Source organism: Panthera uncia, chromosome B4 (genome assembly GCF_023721935.1).
Source record: "Panthera uncia isolate 11264 chromosome B4, Puncia_PCG_1.0, whole genome shotgun sequence".
Classification (NCBI taxonomy): domain Eukaryota; kingdom Metazoa; phylum Chordata; class Mammalia; order Carnivora; family Felidae; genus Panthera; species Panthera uncia.
Genome location: NC_064809.1, coordinates 115067679 through 115088996, shown reverse-complemented (window position 1 = coordinate 115088996; position 21318 = coordinate 115067679). Strand labels below are relative to the sequence as shown.

Sequence of the window (21318 nt, the reverse complement as noted above, 5' to 3'; positions counted from 1 at the left end):
TGGTAGTACAAGCTTAACACATTTTCAGTAAAACTCCTATTAATCATGTTTTCTGATTACCCTGAGGAACAGTGTCCCTTCTGGAGTATGAGAAGAATTAGAAAACAAAGACTAGGAGGAAGATTCAGAAATAATTTCTTCCCTCAAATAATATCTTTCCATAAACTTAAATATGAAGAAATTCAGTAATTTCACCTAAGCTTAACTTTACTTGAGAAATTGCCCCACGGAACCCTGAGAAGCTTCCATAAAATTTCTAAAAGTCAAGCTGGGAAAGGGTCCAGAGTGCCACGGAGCCCACAGGAGGAGCAGGGGATTGAAGTCAGGTGGGATTGGGAACAGAGGCTGCAGGGAGAAGGGACATTCTGTGGTTGACACACATGCCATGCCAGGAGGAACCTTAGAGGCCAGCCTGGGCAGCAGGGGATAGGCGGTGCGGCAGAGTGGTTAGGAACACATTCTGAGGAACACATTCAATCTGCCTGGGCATGGATCTTCTGACACGGACTAGCTGAGGGAGCTTGGGCAAGTCACTTAAATTTCTCACGTGTAATATAAGGATAATCATAGTATCTAACTAGAAACAGAAATCTAAAGTCAAACATTGAACATCAGAACCTACATGCACATTCATGTCTGATTGCTGCTGTTACAAATTTGTGACAAACCTCGTGGCTTACAACAACACAAATGTGCTCTCTTACAGTCCTGTAGATAAGAAATTGGAATTCACTTTCACTGTGCACAAATCAAGATGCCAACAGGGCTGGTTCTCTCTGGGGGCTGTAAGGGGACAATCTGTTTCTTTGCCTTTCATGGCTTCTACAGACCACCTGTGCTCCTTGATTTGTAGCTGCTTTAAAGCATTCACTCCAGTCCTGTTTCCATCATCACATGCCTTCTCCTACTGATGTCAAATAAGGATACTGTGACTACACTTACGGCCTACCTGGATAGGCCAGAATAATCTCCCCATCTCAATGTCCTTTATTTAATCATATCTGCAAAGCCCTTTTTGTCTTACAAGGTAAAAGGTTCTGGGGATTAGGATGTGGATATCTCTGGGGGGCCATGATTCAGCCTACCACATAAGTAATTAAATAATAAGGTTTAGCTCATAAGAACATCCTATTTATATCATATCTGCTCAACAAAGTTTGGGTCACTGAAGTTATTGAATTGTTTCTATTTAAAAATTCATAGCATCATTTGTGACAACATGGTTGGAGCTACAGAGTATATAATACCAAGTGAAATAAGTCAGTCAGAGAAAGACAAATACCATATGATTTTACTTGTATGTGGTATTTAAGAAACAAAGCAAATGAACAAAGAAAAAAGAGACACCAACCAAGAAGCCGACTCTTAACCATAGAGAACAAACTGATGGTTACCAGAAGGGAGGTGGGGGGGGGGGGGATGCGTGAAGTAGGTGAAGGGGATTAACAGTACGCTTATGACGAGCACTGAGTAATGTATAGAACTGTTGAATCACTATCTTGAACTCCTGAAACGAATATACCACTGCATAATTCTATACCGGAATTAAAACAATCAATCAATCAGTCAATCAATCAAAATTCACGGCATTCCTGTAAAATGACTATTGTTCCAGAAGTTATCAGTGTTCACTATAATATGTACTGGTTTCTCTACAATTTTCCACACCCTTGCACATCAGGTTGAAGTCAATATGCTATGAACGGAAATTATGATAGCCATTCCATACCGGCTCTTGGAAATGGTCACCTTAATTTATTGCCTAAACTAGGACATAAATAAGGAGTAAAAGGAAAAAGGAAATAAAAGGAGAATAAAAGTAAATAAAAGGAAAGTTTCTTAAGCATTATTCCGAATCAACAGGTATACATACGTTATGACCGTCGCAGGCCAGCCGAGATGAATGGCCACCCTACTTAAAAACCTCTGGGGAAGTCCTCCAGTCCTCTTCCCCTGCAATGTTGATGTTGGAGCCCATGTAGTCCAGACAGAATAGCTACATGTAGAAGGAGAGTCGTCCAACCCTCACTGAACTTTGTTTGAAAAAGAAATGAACCTTTATCGCCACTGAGATTTGGGGTTTATTTGTCAGCACAGCAACCCCTGCCCCATCCTGTCTAAAACACCCATGCTCTAGCAAGTTTGTCCTTCCCTTATAGTATACACGGGGAGAATTCCATCAGAGTGAGGGTTTAACTCCACTTAAAGGTCAGGACTTTGAATCTCAGCAGCAAAGAAAGGCTGTAACTGGGTATCCTGAAGCTGGGCTCCCTCCTGAAGGGCTGTGTCCAGTCTGCCTGTGGGCTTCTGAGCTGGGACACAGAAGTGAAAAGCCCAGAGTTGGAACAATACTTGGCAAGTCTTGATGCTTTTTTATGAAAGAGATCACTGGGCTTATAGCCTGGAAACTAGAAACAGGAGGCTCTTTTTTAGAACAAAGGCTTAATAAAGAACGTGAACTAAAGTTTGCATTTTGTTCCTGGGACTTTGTTGCTTAGAACCAAAGCATGAGAAGCTTTGGTAGTTAGTAGCTTCCACTTGCAGTAGCAAACTGGAGGGCAGACCTCTTGTGCATGGTGTGGAAAGAAAAACTGCTCACGCTGACTTCTTTATTCATTTATCAGCATATACAGCAAGCCGCTGCAAACCACTCTTACACCGTGGCCAACACTGACTGACCAGCAATTTCTGATAGAAAATCTAACAGAGTTTGCAATTTATGAAGGATTTTCACATTAAATCATTTCACTGAACTCTTTTTAAAATGCCTAAGTTGAGTATTTAGCCTTTGTTTGTCAATATTAGTAAGAGTGTGCTCAGAAGAAGGGGGCAAGGAAAGAGGAAAAGGCCAGATAGGAGGAGGAGGAAGGATGGAAGGAGGTGGAGTGAAAATCCAGTCCTGAGCTTCCCTGAACGTGTGCCAGCGGTATGTGCCGGGTATCGCAGCAGGCACTGTTGACTAATGGTAATTCCATGGCTAAAATAAAATGTGCTGATGTTCATAAGAATGTTTTGGTTCATCAAGGTATAGTTTAACAGCTCTCTGGGGGATTATACCGAGTGAAAAAAATGACAACCCCGAAGGTTACATACTGTATGGTTCCTTTTATATAACATTCTTAAAATGACAAGATTGTAGAAACGGAGACCAGATTAGTAATTGTCAGAAATTAGGGACAGTGGTGGGGGATAGGAAGTGAGGTATCTATCAGAGGACAAGAGGGGTCCTTGTAGTGACAAAATTGTTCTGTATCCTGACTATTAATGTCAGCATCCTGGTGGTGATATTGCACTACAGTTTTGAAAGATGTTACCACTGGGAAAAAGCTGGCTAAAAGGGACACAGGATCTCTCTATATTATCTCTTATAATTGCAAGTGAATCTATAATTATCTCAAAATAAAAAGTTTAATTAAAAAAGGATGGAAAAATAATATGAATAATACATTTATTAAATGTCTAATTACTCTATTGAAAATTAGCAAATATTTAGGTAGGCCAAAAGCCACTCATGAAGGTAGTTTCTAATGGTCAGTAACCCGAGCCTCATTTCACATTATTTAAGGCTGGAAAAGATAAAGACGAGCACAGGGTACTGAATACTTACCAACGGCATTACACTGACACTATACCAAATGTGTTGCGTGCTTTTCTAATGTGATTCTCCATGAGGAGAATGTACAGACCAGGAACTGAAGCACACAGATATAAAGTAACTTGCTCACAGCCATACATACAGTCAATAGACGGTGGAACCAAGAATTAAATCATGTTTTTATCCACCGATACACTGCTTCTGAGACCTTCAGCAGACTGCAACAGATGGGTGACTTGTCCACAAGGGTTCACTCTTCCTACCATACCGTGTTCTCACAGGTGGTTCAGAAAAGAACGTAAAGGCGTTAGCTGCCTGAGATGTAGGCAGAACGAGAGCAAAACTCTCGAATGGCTAGTGTCCAAAGTATTGACGAGGGAAATGGGTAAATTTACACCTGCTCCTTCTTCGCGGATTTATTTTAATATAAAGAACATTTGTGCAGAGAATTTCCAAAGCTTGCCAACTGACTCAGCTATATGAGGCAAAGGTCAATACCCTCCTGACATGAAAAGATAATCCCATTGTTAAGGGCACAGTTTGTTAATCAAGACAAAACCATTTAGCAAAATGAATGAAGTAAGTGAAACTGAATGTTTAACTCAGTTTTCAGCACATTGAAAAGCAATAGACAGATTTGCTAATGGGACCCCTGCCTTTCACCTCCTTCGAAGTTCTCCAGAATGACTAAACTTCAGGAAGCCATCCCTTTGGTTCTGAACTGCTCTTCTATCCTGAATGAAGCCAGGCTTGCTCGATGCAGCAATCTACACACCTCTTGCCACTTAGATGGTAAACACACAGTATCAGGTTCGCGATTATATTTTGGTTTAAATTATATCCAAGTATCATTACACCAGCAAATTGCGCGTCTAACAAGAGTAGGACCAGCACTTTGAGCACAGATAGCACAAAGGCTCTCGGTTCCATGATGAGCGAGAGCATATTTCACCTTGACACTACTGCTGGCAAATCTCTGAGAGATGAGCATTTTGAAAATGCTATAAACAGCTTAGCCTTTTCTTAGCATTTTGAAGAGCACATTAATAGCCTGGCCTTTTCTTAAGGGCTTTCTTTTTCCCTTAGCCAAATTTGACAGCTAGAAGTGAACAGTGAGAGGATGGAATCAAAGTCAGGGCTGTGTTTTAAAAGCAGTGTGGAACTGATGTCATCTGGCATTGTCTTCAAAAGAATATAAGAATATTAAGTGGATGTCTCATGAACTTAAACACAAAGGAGACTCTTCACTTGAGGACAGAATGATAATGTCTCACAGAAGAAAGATGTAATTCTAGATGCCCATAAAATCTATTCAGACAGCTTTTGGCTGGTAAGAAAAAAAAAAAGAAGGAGAAGAAAAAGAAAAGAAAAAAGAAAAGGAAAGGAAAGGAAAGAAAAGAAAAGGAAAGGAAAGGAAAGAAAATCTGCAACTCTCAACTTAACCAATTATAATATTAGTAAAATTAAATTTTAAATACTTAGTAAACACCTACCCTAGAATATGTGAAACCTTAAGCCCAATGCTGTAAGCGACATTTTAAAGAGAGTATTGTTATTGCCACCATTTGGAAAGTTATGCTAAAAAGAAACCAAGAGGCACACGGTAATGTAATAAAATTAGCTGAAGGAAATTAAATAGCTTAGCATCACCCTCTAGGATTTAACAGCCTAAAAAAATGGGAAGTAGAGGCTCTCCCACATAAATTGGGACTATATAACCTCGCCTACGATCCAGAAAAACCTCCCAGATCACTTCAAAGGCTGCTCTGAGAACCCACCTAGGTTATCCTCGGTATAAACACACTCAGCAACTTCAGGACAGTTACTGAGCATCTTTGGGGAGAGTTGCTGACTAATTTTAAAAATTGCCTAAGTAAGTTGCCAGGAGCGGCCTCTGTTCAGAGTAGGAAGAGGCCCACAAATTGGGAGAGCTTTACTGGATGTCGTGGCAGATTGCATTTTCCCAAAATGGTTGCAACAATAGCTCCCGACCCACATGCCCTTCTTATAATTTGATATTAACACTCCTCCCACCAGGAGGTGGAATCTGTGTCCAATCTTGGATCTGGGTGGATTTGGGACTCGCAGGGAAAAGCCATTATGTAACTTTAAAAGCTAGGGCATAAACAGTGATAGAGCTTCTGCCTGATTCTTTTGGAAGGCTCGTTCTTGAAACCCAGAGACTATACTGCGCCGAGGCCCAACCGGGCACACTGAGGTCACGTGTCATGTTCCGGCCCACAGTCCAATCTGCGTTCCCAGCCCCATAGTCAACAGCCAGCGTCAAGCACCAGACCAAACTCGCCTTTGAGCCTTCGGGGATCCCAGCCCTCGGAAGCTGAATCATCCCCAACCTTCAGGTCTATCCAGCTGATGCCCCAGGTATCATGGAGCGGAGACCAATTGTCCTGTTAGGTCCTTTGCAAACATGTGACCCGCATTTAGTGAAATGGTGGTCGTTTTATGCCACTAAGTTTGGGGTGCTTTGTTATAGAACAGCAGTAACTGGAACAATGAAAATGGGAAATGTATGTGGTTAAAAGTGAGGCATGCAGCCATTCCTAGCACGGGAATTACCGCAGCTTCTCTTTCAGCCTCTCTTTCGGGAATGTACTCAGAGGCTTCATCTCAGGCATGTTGCCTTTCCACTATAGCTGCTCCGCTACTTACAGGGGAGCAAGGGAACTAACTGCAAGGGAACTCAGATAGCTCTTCGATGATGATAACAATGTTTTGTTTAGGATTGTGCCTGGCACTGTTCTGAGAGTTTACATGGATTGACTCATCGAATCCACACAACAAACCTATGAGGTAAGTACTATTTTTATTCTCATTTTACAAATAGGGAAACTGAAGCCTTGAGGTTAAACAACTTTCCCAAGTTTACGCAACTAGCAAATATCAGAGCTGGGCTGGGATTTGGAACCAGGCAGCTGAGCTCCCAAGCAAGCCTGTGCACAAGCCACGCTGACTCTAACTCTCCCTCGATCCAGCCCCTCCCTCTGAAAGGCCAAGAGCACCCACATTGAAAAAGTGGGACACTGCTGGCTTCAGTGTCACGATAATGGTCCGGCCACAGGCTCCGGAGTCTGCCGGTCTTGGCTGGGACAGTTACCAGCTGTGGTGACTTTGGGCGGGTCTTTTAAGCTCCGTTACCTCTTCCCTCCTCCTCCCCCTTTTATGCAAAACAATCATCCATTTTAAAGCCACAGCTCTTGTCTTCATTAAGCATTAGCCTTACTCCTCCTTTCTAGACTGTCAGCCTCTTTGGGACAAGGACTTTGTCTTTCTCACTTCTGAGTGCTCCAGTGGAGCCAGCATGGTGCCATGTACTCAGCTGCAGCTTGTAACTGAGTTGACTTTAAGAGAGGCAGACAGTATACAAAAAAAAAGACCAAAAAAACTATTGTCTTTATTTTTGTATCCAGGGCTTTTGGGATTTGTTCTGTTCTTTCCATCCCCATGAACAAAGCCATAAAATCATGCTCTTACCACTGAGTCTGCTGCCAAAATGAGGACTTGGGTTTACTGCCTCTTCTTTCAAAGGTCTTCCTAATCAGAGGAAAAGGCTTTCACAGGCACCCTTGATCATGTTTATATCTACCTAAGGATTCTCTACTGCCTTCCGATCATTTTCCAAAGTAATTAAAACTCCTAACCATGGGCCACAGGAGCTTCTACTAACTTGATTTCTTATAGGGAACTATTGAACCCTTCTCAAAAGACACCACAGGGAATTTCTCACCTTCAGAATTATGCCAGGATACCAGAATATTAACTGATATTATTACTGAGGGAGGGGTGTCTGGCCCCCAGGCCTCCATTTTACCCTGTACTGTAATTATTTCTGTATTTGTCTGTTTCTCCTGCTAAACTGAAGGCAGGGACTCTGGTTTTTACTTTTGTATCCCAAAGTCTAGCCCAATGTCTGGCACAGAGAAAGCACTTGACAAATGTCTACTATTCAAATGCATGGAGTTGATGAGCTCAGAGTCACTGATAATGTCCAGATTGCAACCCAGGGGGATCTCTGGAAGATGTATCAAGAACATTCATTGATTTAACAAAGCATTTATTGAACACCTTCATGAGAACCAGCATTGGGCAAGACAGTGAGAATAGAAATGTAATAAGATCCAATCTTATTATATAAGACCCAATCTGCTCTAGTAGGGGAGACAAATATGGAAGCACATCATTAGAACTTATTTTGGTAAAAACTAAGCACAGAGATCTAAACCATGGGGTTGAGAGGCAGTGATAACAAGAAGGCAGTCTGAGTTAGGTTAACAGATTACATGTGTTATTTCCCATTTAACACGACAACCCAGAAAAAGATAAGATGCTAGCTAGCATTGTGGAATGATCCTCCAGCTGATGGCCGGGGCCATGAAATCATAAGGGGTCATATGGTATAGGTGGCCACATGATAGAATCAATACCCTCAGACATAAAAGGAAAGATGCTAATGACTAAACTAAGAGAGGTTAATAGATCTGACTCTGTGTCTCCCTCTACCTATTCTTCTACCCTCCCTATACTTCTTACCCAAACCTGCCGAAAGACAATGATCATTTTAGTGGCCACCATGTGGTTGATGTCAATATCTAATCACAAACATTAAAAAATGATCATTTTAAGAATCAGAAATAAGAGACCATGTGTACACTAAATTCAACTGTGTGAAAAGGAAGTCACATGAGGTACATAAACAATGCAGTGGAAGTCATTAGAACTTAACTGTCATTAAGGATTTTTTTTACACTAAATTCAAGCTATATTTAAGAAAACATATTGCATAATTAAACTATTTTATGTGCAGCTGGGGCTTGAGAAACAATGGCAGACATCAGGCCATCCTGGTGCTTTCTCAGAGTAGAAGGAAGGAGTTTCGGGATCTATTATGAGGTAAATTCATGGCTGCTGCAATCCACCAAGCCTCTGGCATGCGGTCAGCTGCCTCGCTAGTACTCTTCTCTTGCCTTGACCGCCGTTGGCATTTTCCACTCCATGTCCAGGAAGGCAAGGGTGGCTAGAAAAAACCCACAAGCAAAGATGCCTGGTTCTCTAACGAACGTATGACTTCTAAATCTCAGCGTGGCCTTCAATCCTCTTGTCCTTGGTCAGCTTCCTCGCTCCTCACACCCAATGACTGTGAACGCTCAAGACCTTCATCTTTCCCTTGGAGACCAGACACTCCTGCCCACCCTACAGGAGGTAAACTCGCCTCCACTTCAAGGAGAGTGTGAAAACCTCCGGGTGTGAACTGCCCCAGTTTCTCCCACCCTTTTCTTACATACTTACTCACACTCCCTCTCACCTAATCTGCCACCTCAAGACCTAGAGAAAGAGGAGTCTTACCTCTGTTCCCAGTCAGTTCTCTCACTTGTGCTGTCAAGGTCTTTATGTTCCCACCCTCTCCCTGAAGGCCCCGCCTCCGTCATTTGTCCTTTTCTCTTCTAGAAAGGCAGGCTCCACCCCTGCTAGCTCTCTCCTCTTATCGCAGCCAGTCTCCTACCCCTCCAGACTTCTCACCCAAACCTTCCTGAAGATTCATGTACTGGTGCAACTTTCACTCTCTCACATCTCACTCCTCAATTCCCTGTAGCATATGCTCCCTATTCTAATGAAATATTTTCTGGGTGTAGTTTAGCAAAACATGCAGTTCCTGGATTTAAGCAGAACTGTATTTGACTCCTGCCTCCTCCACTTACAAGGTACAGGATCCTGAACATGCTGCTTAATTTCTTCATTTCTAATGTGGGGATAATAATAGTAACCAACTTCACAGAGTTCTTGTAATATTCAATGACATACTGTATGTAAAACACCGGACAGTGACTGCACCGGCCATGTGCTCGATAAAACTTGTTGTCAGTAGTCGCATTTGCATTTTAATGATGATTATCATTATTATTCGCCAGGCACTATGCTAGGTCTAGCTAGAAATCCTGAACTAAAAGAACTCCTACCAAATTATGCAGCCAAGAAAAACTAATTTGCAATCTTCTCATACAATGTGTCTTATCTCTCTTGGCTTAGGATCACCTTTTCCACCTTCAAACCAGGATCTCCTCCTAGGAATTTCCTTCCATACTGATTCTGTATGACTCCGGTCAGTTCTGTACACACACACACACACACACACACACACAAACATGCACACACACATGGTAAATTTATCTGTATCATGTGAACCAACAGGAAAATATTTGATTTAGCCAAACCCAGGAACTTTAACCTATGCTGCTTTTGCAGCAACAGAAGTAACTACACCATGCTCTGAGGGCAGTTGGAACTCAATAATTACTGATGAGCAGACAGTTGTATATAATGATTGAGTCCTCCCCTTGGTCAGTCACAGCAAGGACAGAAAGCATATTTTTAGCATCATGTTTGAGTCTTACCTGACAACTTGGAAACTGCAATAATTTAAACCTATGTAGGCAAGGGAAGGATCGCTTTGTTGTTGATACACCAGAAATGAAACCTAACGGTCATTTATATTCTGTGATTACTCGCTAAGAAGGTTGGCATGGAGCACTCGTTTCTTTTCTCCATGTTCTTGTTATTCTGTGTTTTTGTCACAGGCTGCGCGTGGCAATATTTGTTTTAATCGGGAAGACGCAGTACAGGCGAAGGCGACTGTAACACGTATGTTCAGTAAGGAACCGAATTGCACAGCAGGCTCTCATCTCAGTGACAAAAATGGCTTCACTAAGGCATGTAATTTTCTTTGTCTAACAATTTGGTTTTAGGAACAAGCTCTGACACTCCCATGCCCCACCTCCCCCAAGCACTACTAGGTAAGGCTGGCTTTCAGTGAAGGTATTAGCATGGGGTTCAATTGGGGGCCCCTTCTCCTGGACTGGTGGACCCTTTCACTGTGGGGACCTCAAGTCAGGATCCTGCAGGCTGACCTAATGCCTCCAGGGTTCAATAGCGGTTTACATCCCAGACAAAGAAAATGGTTCCTGGTTCTTTCCTTCTCTCTCTCTCTCTCTCTCTCTCTCTCTAAAAGATTTTTCTTAATTAATCTCTACATCCAATGTGGGGCTCAAACTTACAACCCCGAGATCAAGAGGCGCAGGCTGCACTGACTGAGCCAGCCAGTAATCTTTAACACAATTACTCCCCCTTTCTATCAATATTTCAAAACAAATTTGCATCCTAAACATCTGTTTGAAATTAGTTGACTCAGGGATGAAGAATTCACACACAGAAAGCATGACCATGGTAGGGATGAAAATGATGATGACACCTAAAGAGCTAATAATTACTAAGCATTTATTTATGTGAGGCTCTATTTCTGATACTTAACATATATGATTTCCTTTAGTTCTCACGGCTGTGAAGGGTTGGCATTATTACCCCCGCTTCAAGTATGAGAACACTGAGGCTTAGAGAGGCTAAATAACTTGTCTAGGGTCACACAACTAATAACACTCAAGGCTAGGATTCCAACCCAGGTCGGTCAGACGCTAAGGCCCGTTAATGCAATAAATCATGTATCTTAAATAACAGCTCCTTTTTCTGTGACCTGTTTTCAACCACAGTTTGCACAAAATTAGGTTAAACTTGATTTTTATTATAATGTCTCCCATGGTAAATCTATGTATTTCTGTAATACAAAATTAGGTTCCCATTTAAAAAATGGGAAAAGGACATGAATGGCCACATGAAAAAAAAATTAAGGCAAATGCTAAATTTCAGATCCTTAAAACTTAGGGGAATTTAATTTAAGAAACAGTAACCAAGCAATACACTGTGCTAAGCACTGTGAGTATTCAAAAATTAAGATAGTACTGCTCCTGCTCCAAGAAGCTGATGATCTAGTGGGAGGAACACAGTGTAGGTCTTACCTCAAATGGCATCTCCTAAGAGAGGTCTTCCCAGACCACCTTACCTAACCTGTCGCCCATTCCCGGTTACTTTCTATCACAGGGGTTAGCAAACTTTTTTTTTCTGGAAAGGGCCAGAAAATAAATAATTTAGGCTTTGTGTGCCATATGGTTTCTGTCAAAACCACCCAACTCTGCTGCTGTAGCTCATAGCAGCTATAGATCATAAATAAACAAATGAGCATGCTGTATGCCAATAAAACTTTATTTACGAAACAGGCAGTGGGCCAGATACAGCTCACAGGCTGTAGTCTGCTGACCCTACTCTAACATATCACTCTTTCTTTCTTTCATAACACTTAAAAAATCTGAAATTACCCTGCTTCTTGATCTATTACTATTATTTTCTCTTTCCCTCCACAAATATGTCAGCTCCAAGAGAGTGAGGTCCTTGCTGCTTGTTCACAGCTGGCTCTCCAGGACCTAGAACGGGGTTCCTGACACATAGACAGTTCACTCTAAATATTGTTGATTGACTAAATGAGTGAGTACTATTTTACAAAAGGAGAAACACTGACTGCCAACAAACATATAAACTATATTTGACCATATTATTAATAAATATAAAATAATTGAAAATGTCTTTTTTTTTTTTTTTACTTATCATACCTAGAATGGCTAGAAAAAGAGAAGGAGGAAGACAAGAAAGAGGGAGAAGGGGAAGAGAGAGGGCTAGAAAGAGGAAGAGGGCATGTGTAGATGAATGTGTGGTAAACTGGCCCCCTCAATTACTGCTGATGAGAGAGAGTATATATCCAGAAGAATCAAAAGCAGGGCCTCAAACAGATACTTGCACATCCATGTTTATAACAGCATTATTTACAGCAGCCAAAAGATAGAAACAACTCAAATGACCATCCACAAAAGAATGGATAAACAAATGTGGTACATCCACAGAATGGAATATTATTCAGCCTTAAAAAGGGATGAAATACTGATACATGCTACAACAAGGATGAACTTTGAAAACACTGCTAAAAGGAATAAGCCAGCCACAAAGGAGCAATATTGTATGATTCCATGTAGATAAGGTATCTAGAATAGGCAAGTAGTAGACTAGAAGTAGAAAGTAGAACAGAGATTATCAGGAGCTCAGGGGAGAGAGAATGAGGAGTTATTATTTAATGGGTACAACGTGTCCGCAATGATGAAGATTTCTGGAGATGGATTGGCTGCAGAGCATTATGAATGTACTTAATGCCACTGAAGGGTATACTTAGAAATGGCTAAAAGTGTAAATTTTATATTTTATATATCCTACTATAATAAAAAAGTATGTATACTTTTTTACTCCAAAATCTTGCCCCTAAAGAAGTAATTCTGAGGAGATAATACAGAAGGGTGAAATATGCATATACAAGAATCCACCAACCTCAAGATCCATGAATAAAAATCTAGTTGTATACATAGAGCCTGACAACAAATACACAAAAGAAACTTTTATGCAGGCATTAAACATGACAAAGTAGACTTTTCACATAAAAATATCTCCATAGCATTATTGTTAAATGAGAAAAAAAAACAAGCTACAAATACATGTACAGTATAATCCCATTGATGTAAAAATTCTAAAGTTTCTCTCTACATGGAAAACACTTGAGATATCTTTGAGAATGCCCATAGTTGGTTAGTCTCTGAATAGTACATTTGAAATTATTTTAAAATTATCTTCTTCATAATTCTCTGTACTTGATTTTTTAACAAAGGGTATTTTTAACCAAAATAACATGCTATTATAAACTCATGTTTATCACTTTTTCACATTAATTAAGGAGGGTTAGGCCCTTGATACTTTCATAATAGCTGTTTTCTATATTTCTGTTTCTATAGCAACAATAACACTTGCGAGAGAATCAGATACATTTTTACAAAAGATACGTACCTCAGACAATGGTGTTGTATCTCTATCAGTCAAAAATAGATTTATTATTTCAGAGCAACATTCAATAATCATGTTCTAGAAATAAGAAGACAATATAGTGAGGTTGAACTTACTGGTAAACTACTGTATTTTAGTTATAAACTATTTACTCCATTTGTCTTTTTTTTTTTTTTTTTTTTTTTGCATCATCGCCTAACCCTAATTCCCCAGGAGAAAACTTACAGAGACTCAGAGATCACAGTTCCTTAAATAATTAAGGTTATTTAAAAAGATACAGGATGATCACAACAGATAAGACTTAATTATGAACAATACATGACTTCATTGTTAAAATTCATATGTTACAGAAGAATAACAAGTGAGGTAATTCACACCGAATTAAGTTTTGGAAAATCACTTTTCTTCTGAGAAGAGAACCCTGAGTTGAAGAGATTCAGACCCCAGAGAGGGATTTTAATCAAAGAAGAATAGCCGAGAATTGAGAAAAAAAAATGGAAAAAGTAAATGAAAAGGAAGCAAGAGTTAATATCGTACGTTGTCCATTTTTGATGACACTGCCACAGCCCCTACTGTATGGACACAGCCATGTTTATGTGTGGACATCTGATCTACCCATAAGCAGTGGTGAATCAATCAGATTCTCTAGCATTTCATGTAAGGAAGGGTAAGAGAAGAGAGTTACAGTCAGTCCTGACTATATGAGCTGAAGGTCCTGATACGAACTCGGAAAAGGCAGCCATTGTACTAGACATACGATGCATAAGAGAAGGAAAAAGAAAAAAGAAAAGATGAGTAAGAGAAGGGAACAGGATGAGAACTTACACCCCACCCTACGAGTAAGCGCAGGCTTGGCTCCCGACTCACCAGTTCCATTTTCTGTGAGGCCCATTGTGTTTGGTTTCCAGTCCTTATGTATGAGCTTACTTATATGCTGCCACATACTGCCTCCCACCACACCTACTTTACTTGAGCTAGTGTAAGTAGCCTTTCTTTACAAGGCCGTGGGAGATAAACTATGCCTACTTTGTGATGTGACCAGCATCCAGCAACAATTCACTTTTATGAGAGCTTTAATAGATAAATGTATCAGCATTCAGAAATATGGAAATGAGAAAGTTCCATTAATTTTTATTTTTAAAATAATTTTTTAATGTTTAATTATTTTCCAGAGAGAGAGACAGAGAGCACTGGCAGGGGAAGGGCAGAGAGAGACAGAGACACGGAATCTGAAGCAGCCTCCAGGCTCCAAGCTGTCAGCACAGAGCCCATTGCAGGGCTCAAACCCATGGACCATGAGATCATGACCTGAGTCGAAGTCAGACACATGACTGACTGAGCCACCCAGGTGCCCCACATTAATTTTTAAATTATGACTGACCAGTGATGATTAAAACCTTGAAATAAAGAAGCAATTCACAGCCCTAAGTCATATTACATTTAAGTTTTAATAAATGCATGAACATAGAAAAGATCAAATTCCAGAGTTCCAAAGCTATAGTTAATTGAATACAACTTAACAAATATATTCGAGATGCTGTGGAGCACGAAGATGAGGAAACAGAACCTATCCTCACGAAGTGTACAGTGGCTGAGAAGAATAGATTCGGACACATCTAAATAAAATACCAAGTAGAAAGAGCATGGATAGGAATAGGTTATAGGAACCTAGGGGTGGGAGACAGAGGAATTATAAGGAACAGAGAAGACTTCCTGGAGGGAAGGTCGTGAGAACAGAGCCTTAAATGAGTAATAGCATTTCACAGAGAATGGGGACAAGGACATTCCAGGAGAAGGAAGGCATGTAAGCAACAGAACAGTGGATATTCAAGGAACATAAACATATGATATGGTCTTTACTACAGGTGTGTATAGGAAGCATGGCAGTATGAGTGAGGAGAAATAAGGCTGGAGAGGTGCACTTATAATAGGACATGTAAAAGTTACGAATTTGAATTTTACTGCATAGGAAATTGAAAGGCACCAGACTAAGGAAACAATGATCCAATTGCTTTAAAAAGATAATTCTGGCTATATTTTAAAGGTGAACTAGACTGAGAAGAGACAAGAGAAAGAGAAATTAGCCGGGAGGTTACTCAAACTGTTTGGACAGGAAGTGATCATGGCTAGAAGTGGGCCAGCTTCAATGGGACCAAAAAAGATGGAGGGCAAGTAGGATACTAGCACTGATCGGGGAATACAGCTTTCCTGTGAGGAACCTCCCAGGCTCTTCGTCCACTTTAAGACAAAGGGGATACTCTTTCGTCTCCACACTTACACTTCTCATATTTATCTAATTTCTATATTTTTAATTGAGTTGTCAGGACTGGTTAAAATACATTTCCTTCTTATAGGAAAGGTTTCAATAACAGCCATGATGGGTTACTGTCATGATTTCATCAAGAGCTATCAAGCAAAATGAGACTGTGTACGTCATTAATCATTTCACATAACAGATGAAGACAGCAATATTACCTGATAAATGCCTTCCACTACCTGTCTCAACATTTATCAAACAGAAATTTCACCTCAACAACATCCTATTTCTTTGGCATTATTTGCAGTAAATCACATAAACACATAGAAAATTGGCTGATTGGATATCAGGTTGTGGGAGGCCTCACATGACCTTTCTACCACAGAAGTGAAGCCTCGAGCTCATCAGCCCGGGCAGAAAGCTGCCAGAGGTGTGTGGGTGTGTGGTTGGCAGGGGGCTGGAAGGGCACAGAGTGACCCTTGTTCAATCTTTGCCATTTCTCCCTTAAAAAGGAGCATCTATCGATTCTATGGAGAATGGTTTACTGAGTTACTTCAAAAATAACCATGCCAACTCTGACTTAGTTGAAATCCTCATCTTCTTTCACCTACTGTATGGAAAAAACTTCCTAAATTGTTTTCCATCCTCCAGACTCTTGGTTCCCTCATCCCTCCTTCACATGCCACCGGTTTATGTCAGCCAATCACAGAGTGGATCATGAGATGCCCTTCCAGGTGCTGCCCCCTCCCCCTAACCCCCACACCCAGCCCTGCCTTTTCATGGCCCTTGCCTACAGAACAAAGTTCACTCGCCATTTATTCATTCAGCACCTACCGTATGCAGCCTAAGTGTCATGAACTGGTAATGAACAAGACAGAAAGAGAGCCCTTAAGGAGCCAATGGATGGTCTAGTGGGAAGAAAAGGAGAGACAGACTCTTACAGCACCATGTGGTGAGTCAGAGAGGAGGAGTCACTTAATTCCACCCACCTCTTCAGCCGCATCTCCCACTACATTCACCCTGTTCTCCCATCACAACAGACATCTCATCGTCCCTTGAATGCAACATTCACTTCCATGACTTCACACCCCTTCTCTTGCTGTATCCTCAGTCTGCTATGAGTGCCCTCCACAGGTCTTCAACTAGAAGCTCCCCAAGCAAGTACTGGAGAGGCACTATGTGTCAGGCACTGGGCTAAATATCAGAGATAAGATGATGAACAAAACCTCCAGCAAAGGAAGTCACAGTAAAGAGAGATGAAGAGACACATAAACAGATAACCTTCAAAACAATGCAGTAAGAGTACAGGGTGTTTTGGGGGATTTTGTTGGAAGGTTGCATGCAGATGTCAGAGAGATACTAAAGAACATGACAATTGGGGAAAAGAAGGTTTAAAAGAAGTTTTGCCTTGTGTTATGAAAGAATTCCCTCTTGAATGTTCTTATGAGAGACTCCATAAAGATTTAGATTATTTTCAATGGTTTTGAACAGCAGATTGATGTTTCTTAGAATGACACATTTTGCTAAAAGAGGACCACCCAATGGCTAGGCTCATTATGAATGACATCTGGGTACCTACGTCCATACTCATACAATGATTAATCTCCTCCATGACAAAGACCTAATTGTACTGATTTCTGCATGTCCTTATCTCCTCCCCAAGCCTGGAAAAAATTTTGCATATAATATTTCCTCAAAAAGAATTTGTGAATTGATGCTAATGTTCAATTTCATTTTGTTCTTTGTTTTCATAGTACTTTGATATTTGGGATATGTTGACTGTATACTAATTTTAATTGCCTTGTACAATCCAGGCATCCCATAAATGTTTGCTGAACTAACCTTAGGTGAATTGGTAAGCATATTTTAGGCTCTTCATATCAGTATGCTATCACTCCAAATAAGATGTTTTTCTCTTAAAATCAGGATCGTGTGCATTTTTCATATGCCTTAAAGTCCCTGGTAAGCTCTGAAGACACTCCTAAAGCTATGAATGACAGGTTAAAATAATCAGTCATTCTAAGCCAGCTTTGTTCATTTTAGAAGGACGTACACGGTTTTCAAGCCAGAAGTGATTAGAACACCTGTTCTGTAGCCCTCTCGATACATCTTAAATTAATATCTGTGTTCTGAATTTCTTAGCTTATTCCAGACCATAGGCTTTGGCGGGGGGTGGGGGGGGGAGGAGGTGGTAAAAAAGGGAAAGGAACAAGAAAGAGAGTAAGATTCATTATCCCCCATATCAACCAAAGGTACATTTTCTGGTACCTTCTATTTAATAACCCACCAAAAATCTATACTTTGATAGAAATAAATATAATAGATTATAGAGGTTATAAAATCCTTTCCAATTCCAGACCAGAATCGATCTCTTCAAGTGTCCTAGTTAACTTCTAATTAGTGCCAAGTGAAGGTTGTCATGACAACAAACTGGCAGATTTAGTCAATGGGATTTGTTAGAACACAGAATATGGCTGCCTTTTTTTTAAGTGCCAGTTAGCATACTGGAAAAAAAAAAGAAAACTTTATATGTTCCTTCTTTTTCTCAACTTTTCAAGTGTTCTGAACTAATCTGTTTGCCAGTTCATCTAAACAGATATTAGTTTGTCTTCCATTTGATGACATTCTCTTATATAGAGAACCAACAGAACTGAAACATATTTAAAAATGCCCTCCTTAAAGCTGAAGAAACATTTTCTAAGTTAAGGAACAAGACAAACTCAAAGATACACAGAACATCATTACTGAAAGTAGTCTGTTTTACTCAAGGACTGATCCACTGACATATACCATTCTAGTCAGGACAAGAAAGCAAGCCACAAACTCTGGTTAAAGGGACTCTGGATTCCTCCCTCTGCTTACATTCAAATGCTCTCTCTTATCCCCATTTATTTGGTATTTTCTTATATTCATAGTCAACCTCTTTACTGAGAATGCCAGGCTCATTGTAATAAATTTGATTCCCACATCAGACCCCACAGAAATTCTGGTGACTCACCTTCCAACCAAGGGGTGTGGCTCTCCATCTCAGAGCACTATTTTAGTGAGATGATCAGTTTTAGAGATGAGAGGAACATTAGTCCCAGATAAGGGTAAGTGACTGACCCTAGGTAGTGAAACTGAGTAGCAGAGCACAACCTAGACTTCGTGCTCTTATGGATGCTCACCCTCCTGCTTCAGACAATAGAAGTTGCAAAGATGAATGGGTTTAGGAGAAAATAATCGTTTTTCATATATGAATTATATGGAAGTGGACTCAGGGACAATTTCAGCAAAGAATATTCTAGACTATGGCTCAAAGACAGCAATCTGATATGTCTGGACTATGACCAAAAAACTAAGTGACCAAATTAAGTGATCTACAAAAGAAGTGCAAAAATGACACGAGAATGGAGTTCTTCCTGAAAACAGACATAATATGCAAAAAAAATACATATGTTAGAAGAGATGCTCCACATCACTCATCATCAGGGAAATACAAATCAAAACCACAATGAGATACTACCTCACACCTGTCAGAATAGCTAACATTAACAACACAGGAAACAACAGGTGTTGGCTTGGATACAGAGAAAGGGGAACCCTCTTGCCCCATTGGTGGGAATTCAAACTGGTGCAGCCACTATGGAAAACAGTATGGAGGTTCCTCAAAAAGCTAAAAATAGAACTACTCCACAACCCAACAATTGCACTACTAGGTATTTATCCAAAGGATACAAAAATACTGATTTGAAAAGGCACATTTACCCCGAAGTTTATAGCATCATTATCAACAATAGCCAAATTATGAAGAGCCCAAATGGTCATTGACTAATTAATGGATAAAGAAGAGGTGATATATATTAGTGGAATATTACTCAGCCATCAAAAAGAATGAAATCTTGCCATTTGCAAAGCCATGGATGGAGCTAGAGTGTATTATGTGAAGCGAAATAAGTTGGTCAGAGAAAGACAAATACCATATGATTTCACTCACATGTGGAATTTAAGAAACAAAACAGATGAACATAGGGGCAGGGGAAAAAAAAGAGAGGGGGGCAAACCATGAGAGACTCTGAACTATAGAGAACAAACTGTGGGTTGCTGGAGGGGAGGTGGGGGGAAGGGCTAAATAGGTGATGGGTGTTAAAGAGGGCACTTGTTATGAGCACTGGATGTTATATGTAAGTGATGAATCAAAGTGATAAAAATTCTACACTATATGTTAACCAACTAGAATTTAAATGAAAACTTGAAACAAAGAAAATATGTATGTTATGTTATTATTTTATAGTATATGTAATCTCATGGGTTTGAGATATCTGATCTATTAGATTTATTATAAGCGCTCAGTATATAGGTAACATCAAGAAACATCTGGTAATTAATATCGTAACCTACAAAGACACTGAAAAGACTTTGGGATGTGCAACCCAAAATCTAAGACATCAGTTCTATGATAAATCCGGGCACAGAGCAGAGGAAAGGCAAGTGTGGAAAAGTGGCATTTTGCAAAGGCTAACTGTTCTTGATGAATCCTCTTACAGCTGGACTTGCTGCTTTCACAATAATGAAAAATGGATTCACTCACTCTACTGGTAAATTCAGACTGAAAATGCCAACAGGTACACTCTGAGAATCAGGAGAGTCCTCAAATTTTATACGTTCACATGAGTGCATAGATGAGGAAATAAAGAGCTAAACCTACACCTGAAACTAACATAACATGTATGTCAACTACACTTCAATAAAAAAGGGGAAAAAAGGTTAGAATGGCAAAAAAAAAAAAAAAAAGAAAGAAAGAAAAGAAAAAATAGAAATAGGACAAAAAGAGGTATACCAATACTTTTCTTTAAGAATTAAAAATGTTTTGGGGTGCCTGCATGGCTCAGTTGGTTAAGAGTCTGACTTTGGCTCAGGTCATGATCTCACGGTTTGTGAGTTTGAGCCCAGTGATGACAGCTCAGAGCCTGAAACCTGCTTCAGATTCTCTCTCTCTCTCTCTCTCTCTCTCTCTCTCTGCCCCTCCCACTCCCCTGCTTTCATTGTGTCTCTCTCTCTCTCAAAAAAAAAAAAAAAAAAACACTAAAAATTTAAAAAAAGAATTAAAAATGTTTTGTTGTTGTGATTGAATATTAAACTAGCAAAAAGTGATTTAAGGAATGAGATACAGCAGATCAAAAATGAAGAAAAGATCCTAAAAACTTACAGAGAGGAGAAACAGAGCTGGGCCCCAACTGGCTGGGAATTCAACCAGGAAAGCAGCAAAAGGAGGCCCCAGATTTAGAGGTATGCTGTAGGCATTGGGGGCAAACAGTCCTCAACTAGAGCAGAAAGATGGGAGCTTTCAAGAAGAAAAAAAGGAACTGAGATATTATTTGATAAGCATGAACAACTGGGTGAAAATCTATGGATGAACATATGAAAATTGTGATGTAATGATCAGAAGAAAGTTAAAGAAAAAATACAAGAAAAATCAAAGCTTATACAAGAAAAGAAAATAACCATAGTACATTCTTTGACTTGGCTGTGAACATTGTTTCCAGGGGCATGATAATGTAAATACTGAATAGTGACTTAACCAAAATCTGTCATATGACAATACTTGGGAAAAGGAGAAAGGAGAAGTTGGGGAGAAGTATAAGTGAATTAAACCCTTATATACCACAACAAAATCAATAGATATTATCTCAAGTTGATACATAAA

The 21318-nt window shown here is 40.0% G+C and overlaps 1 protein-coding gene across 1 annotated transcript in view; it reads right to left on the bottom strand.

Annotated features, from left to right (window-relative positions):
* Positions 1–21318, bottom strand: part of CFAP54 (cilia and flagella associated protein 54) — a 289637-nt gene that overhangs the window by 8259 nt on the left and 260060 nt on the right. Inside the window, exon 67 of the mRNA XM_049626709.1 lies at positions 13379–13453. Coding sequence (XP_049482666.1) covers positions 13379–13453 — 75 coding nt within the window. The remainder of the gene's footprint in view (positions 1–13378; positions 13454–21318) is intronic.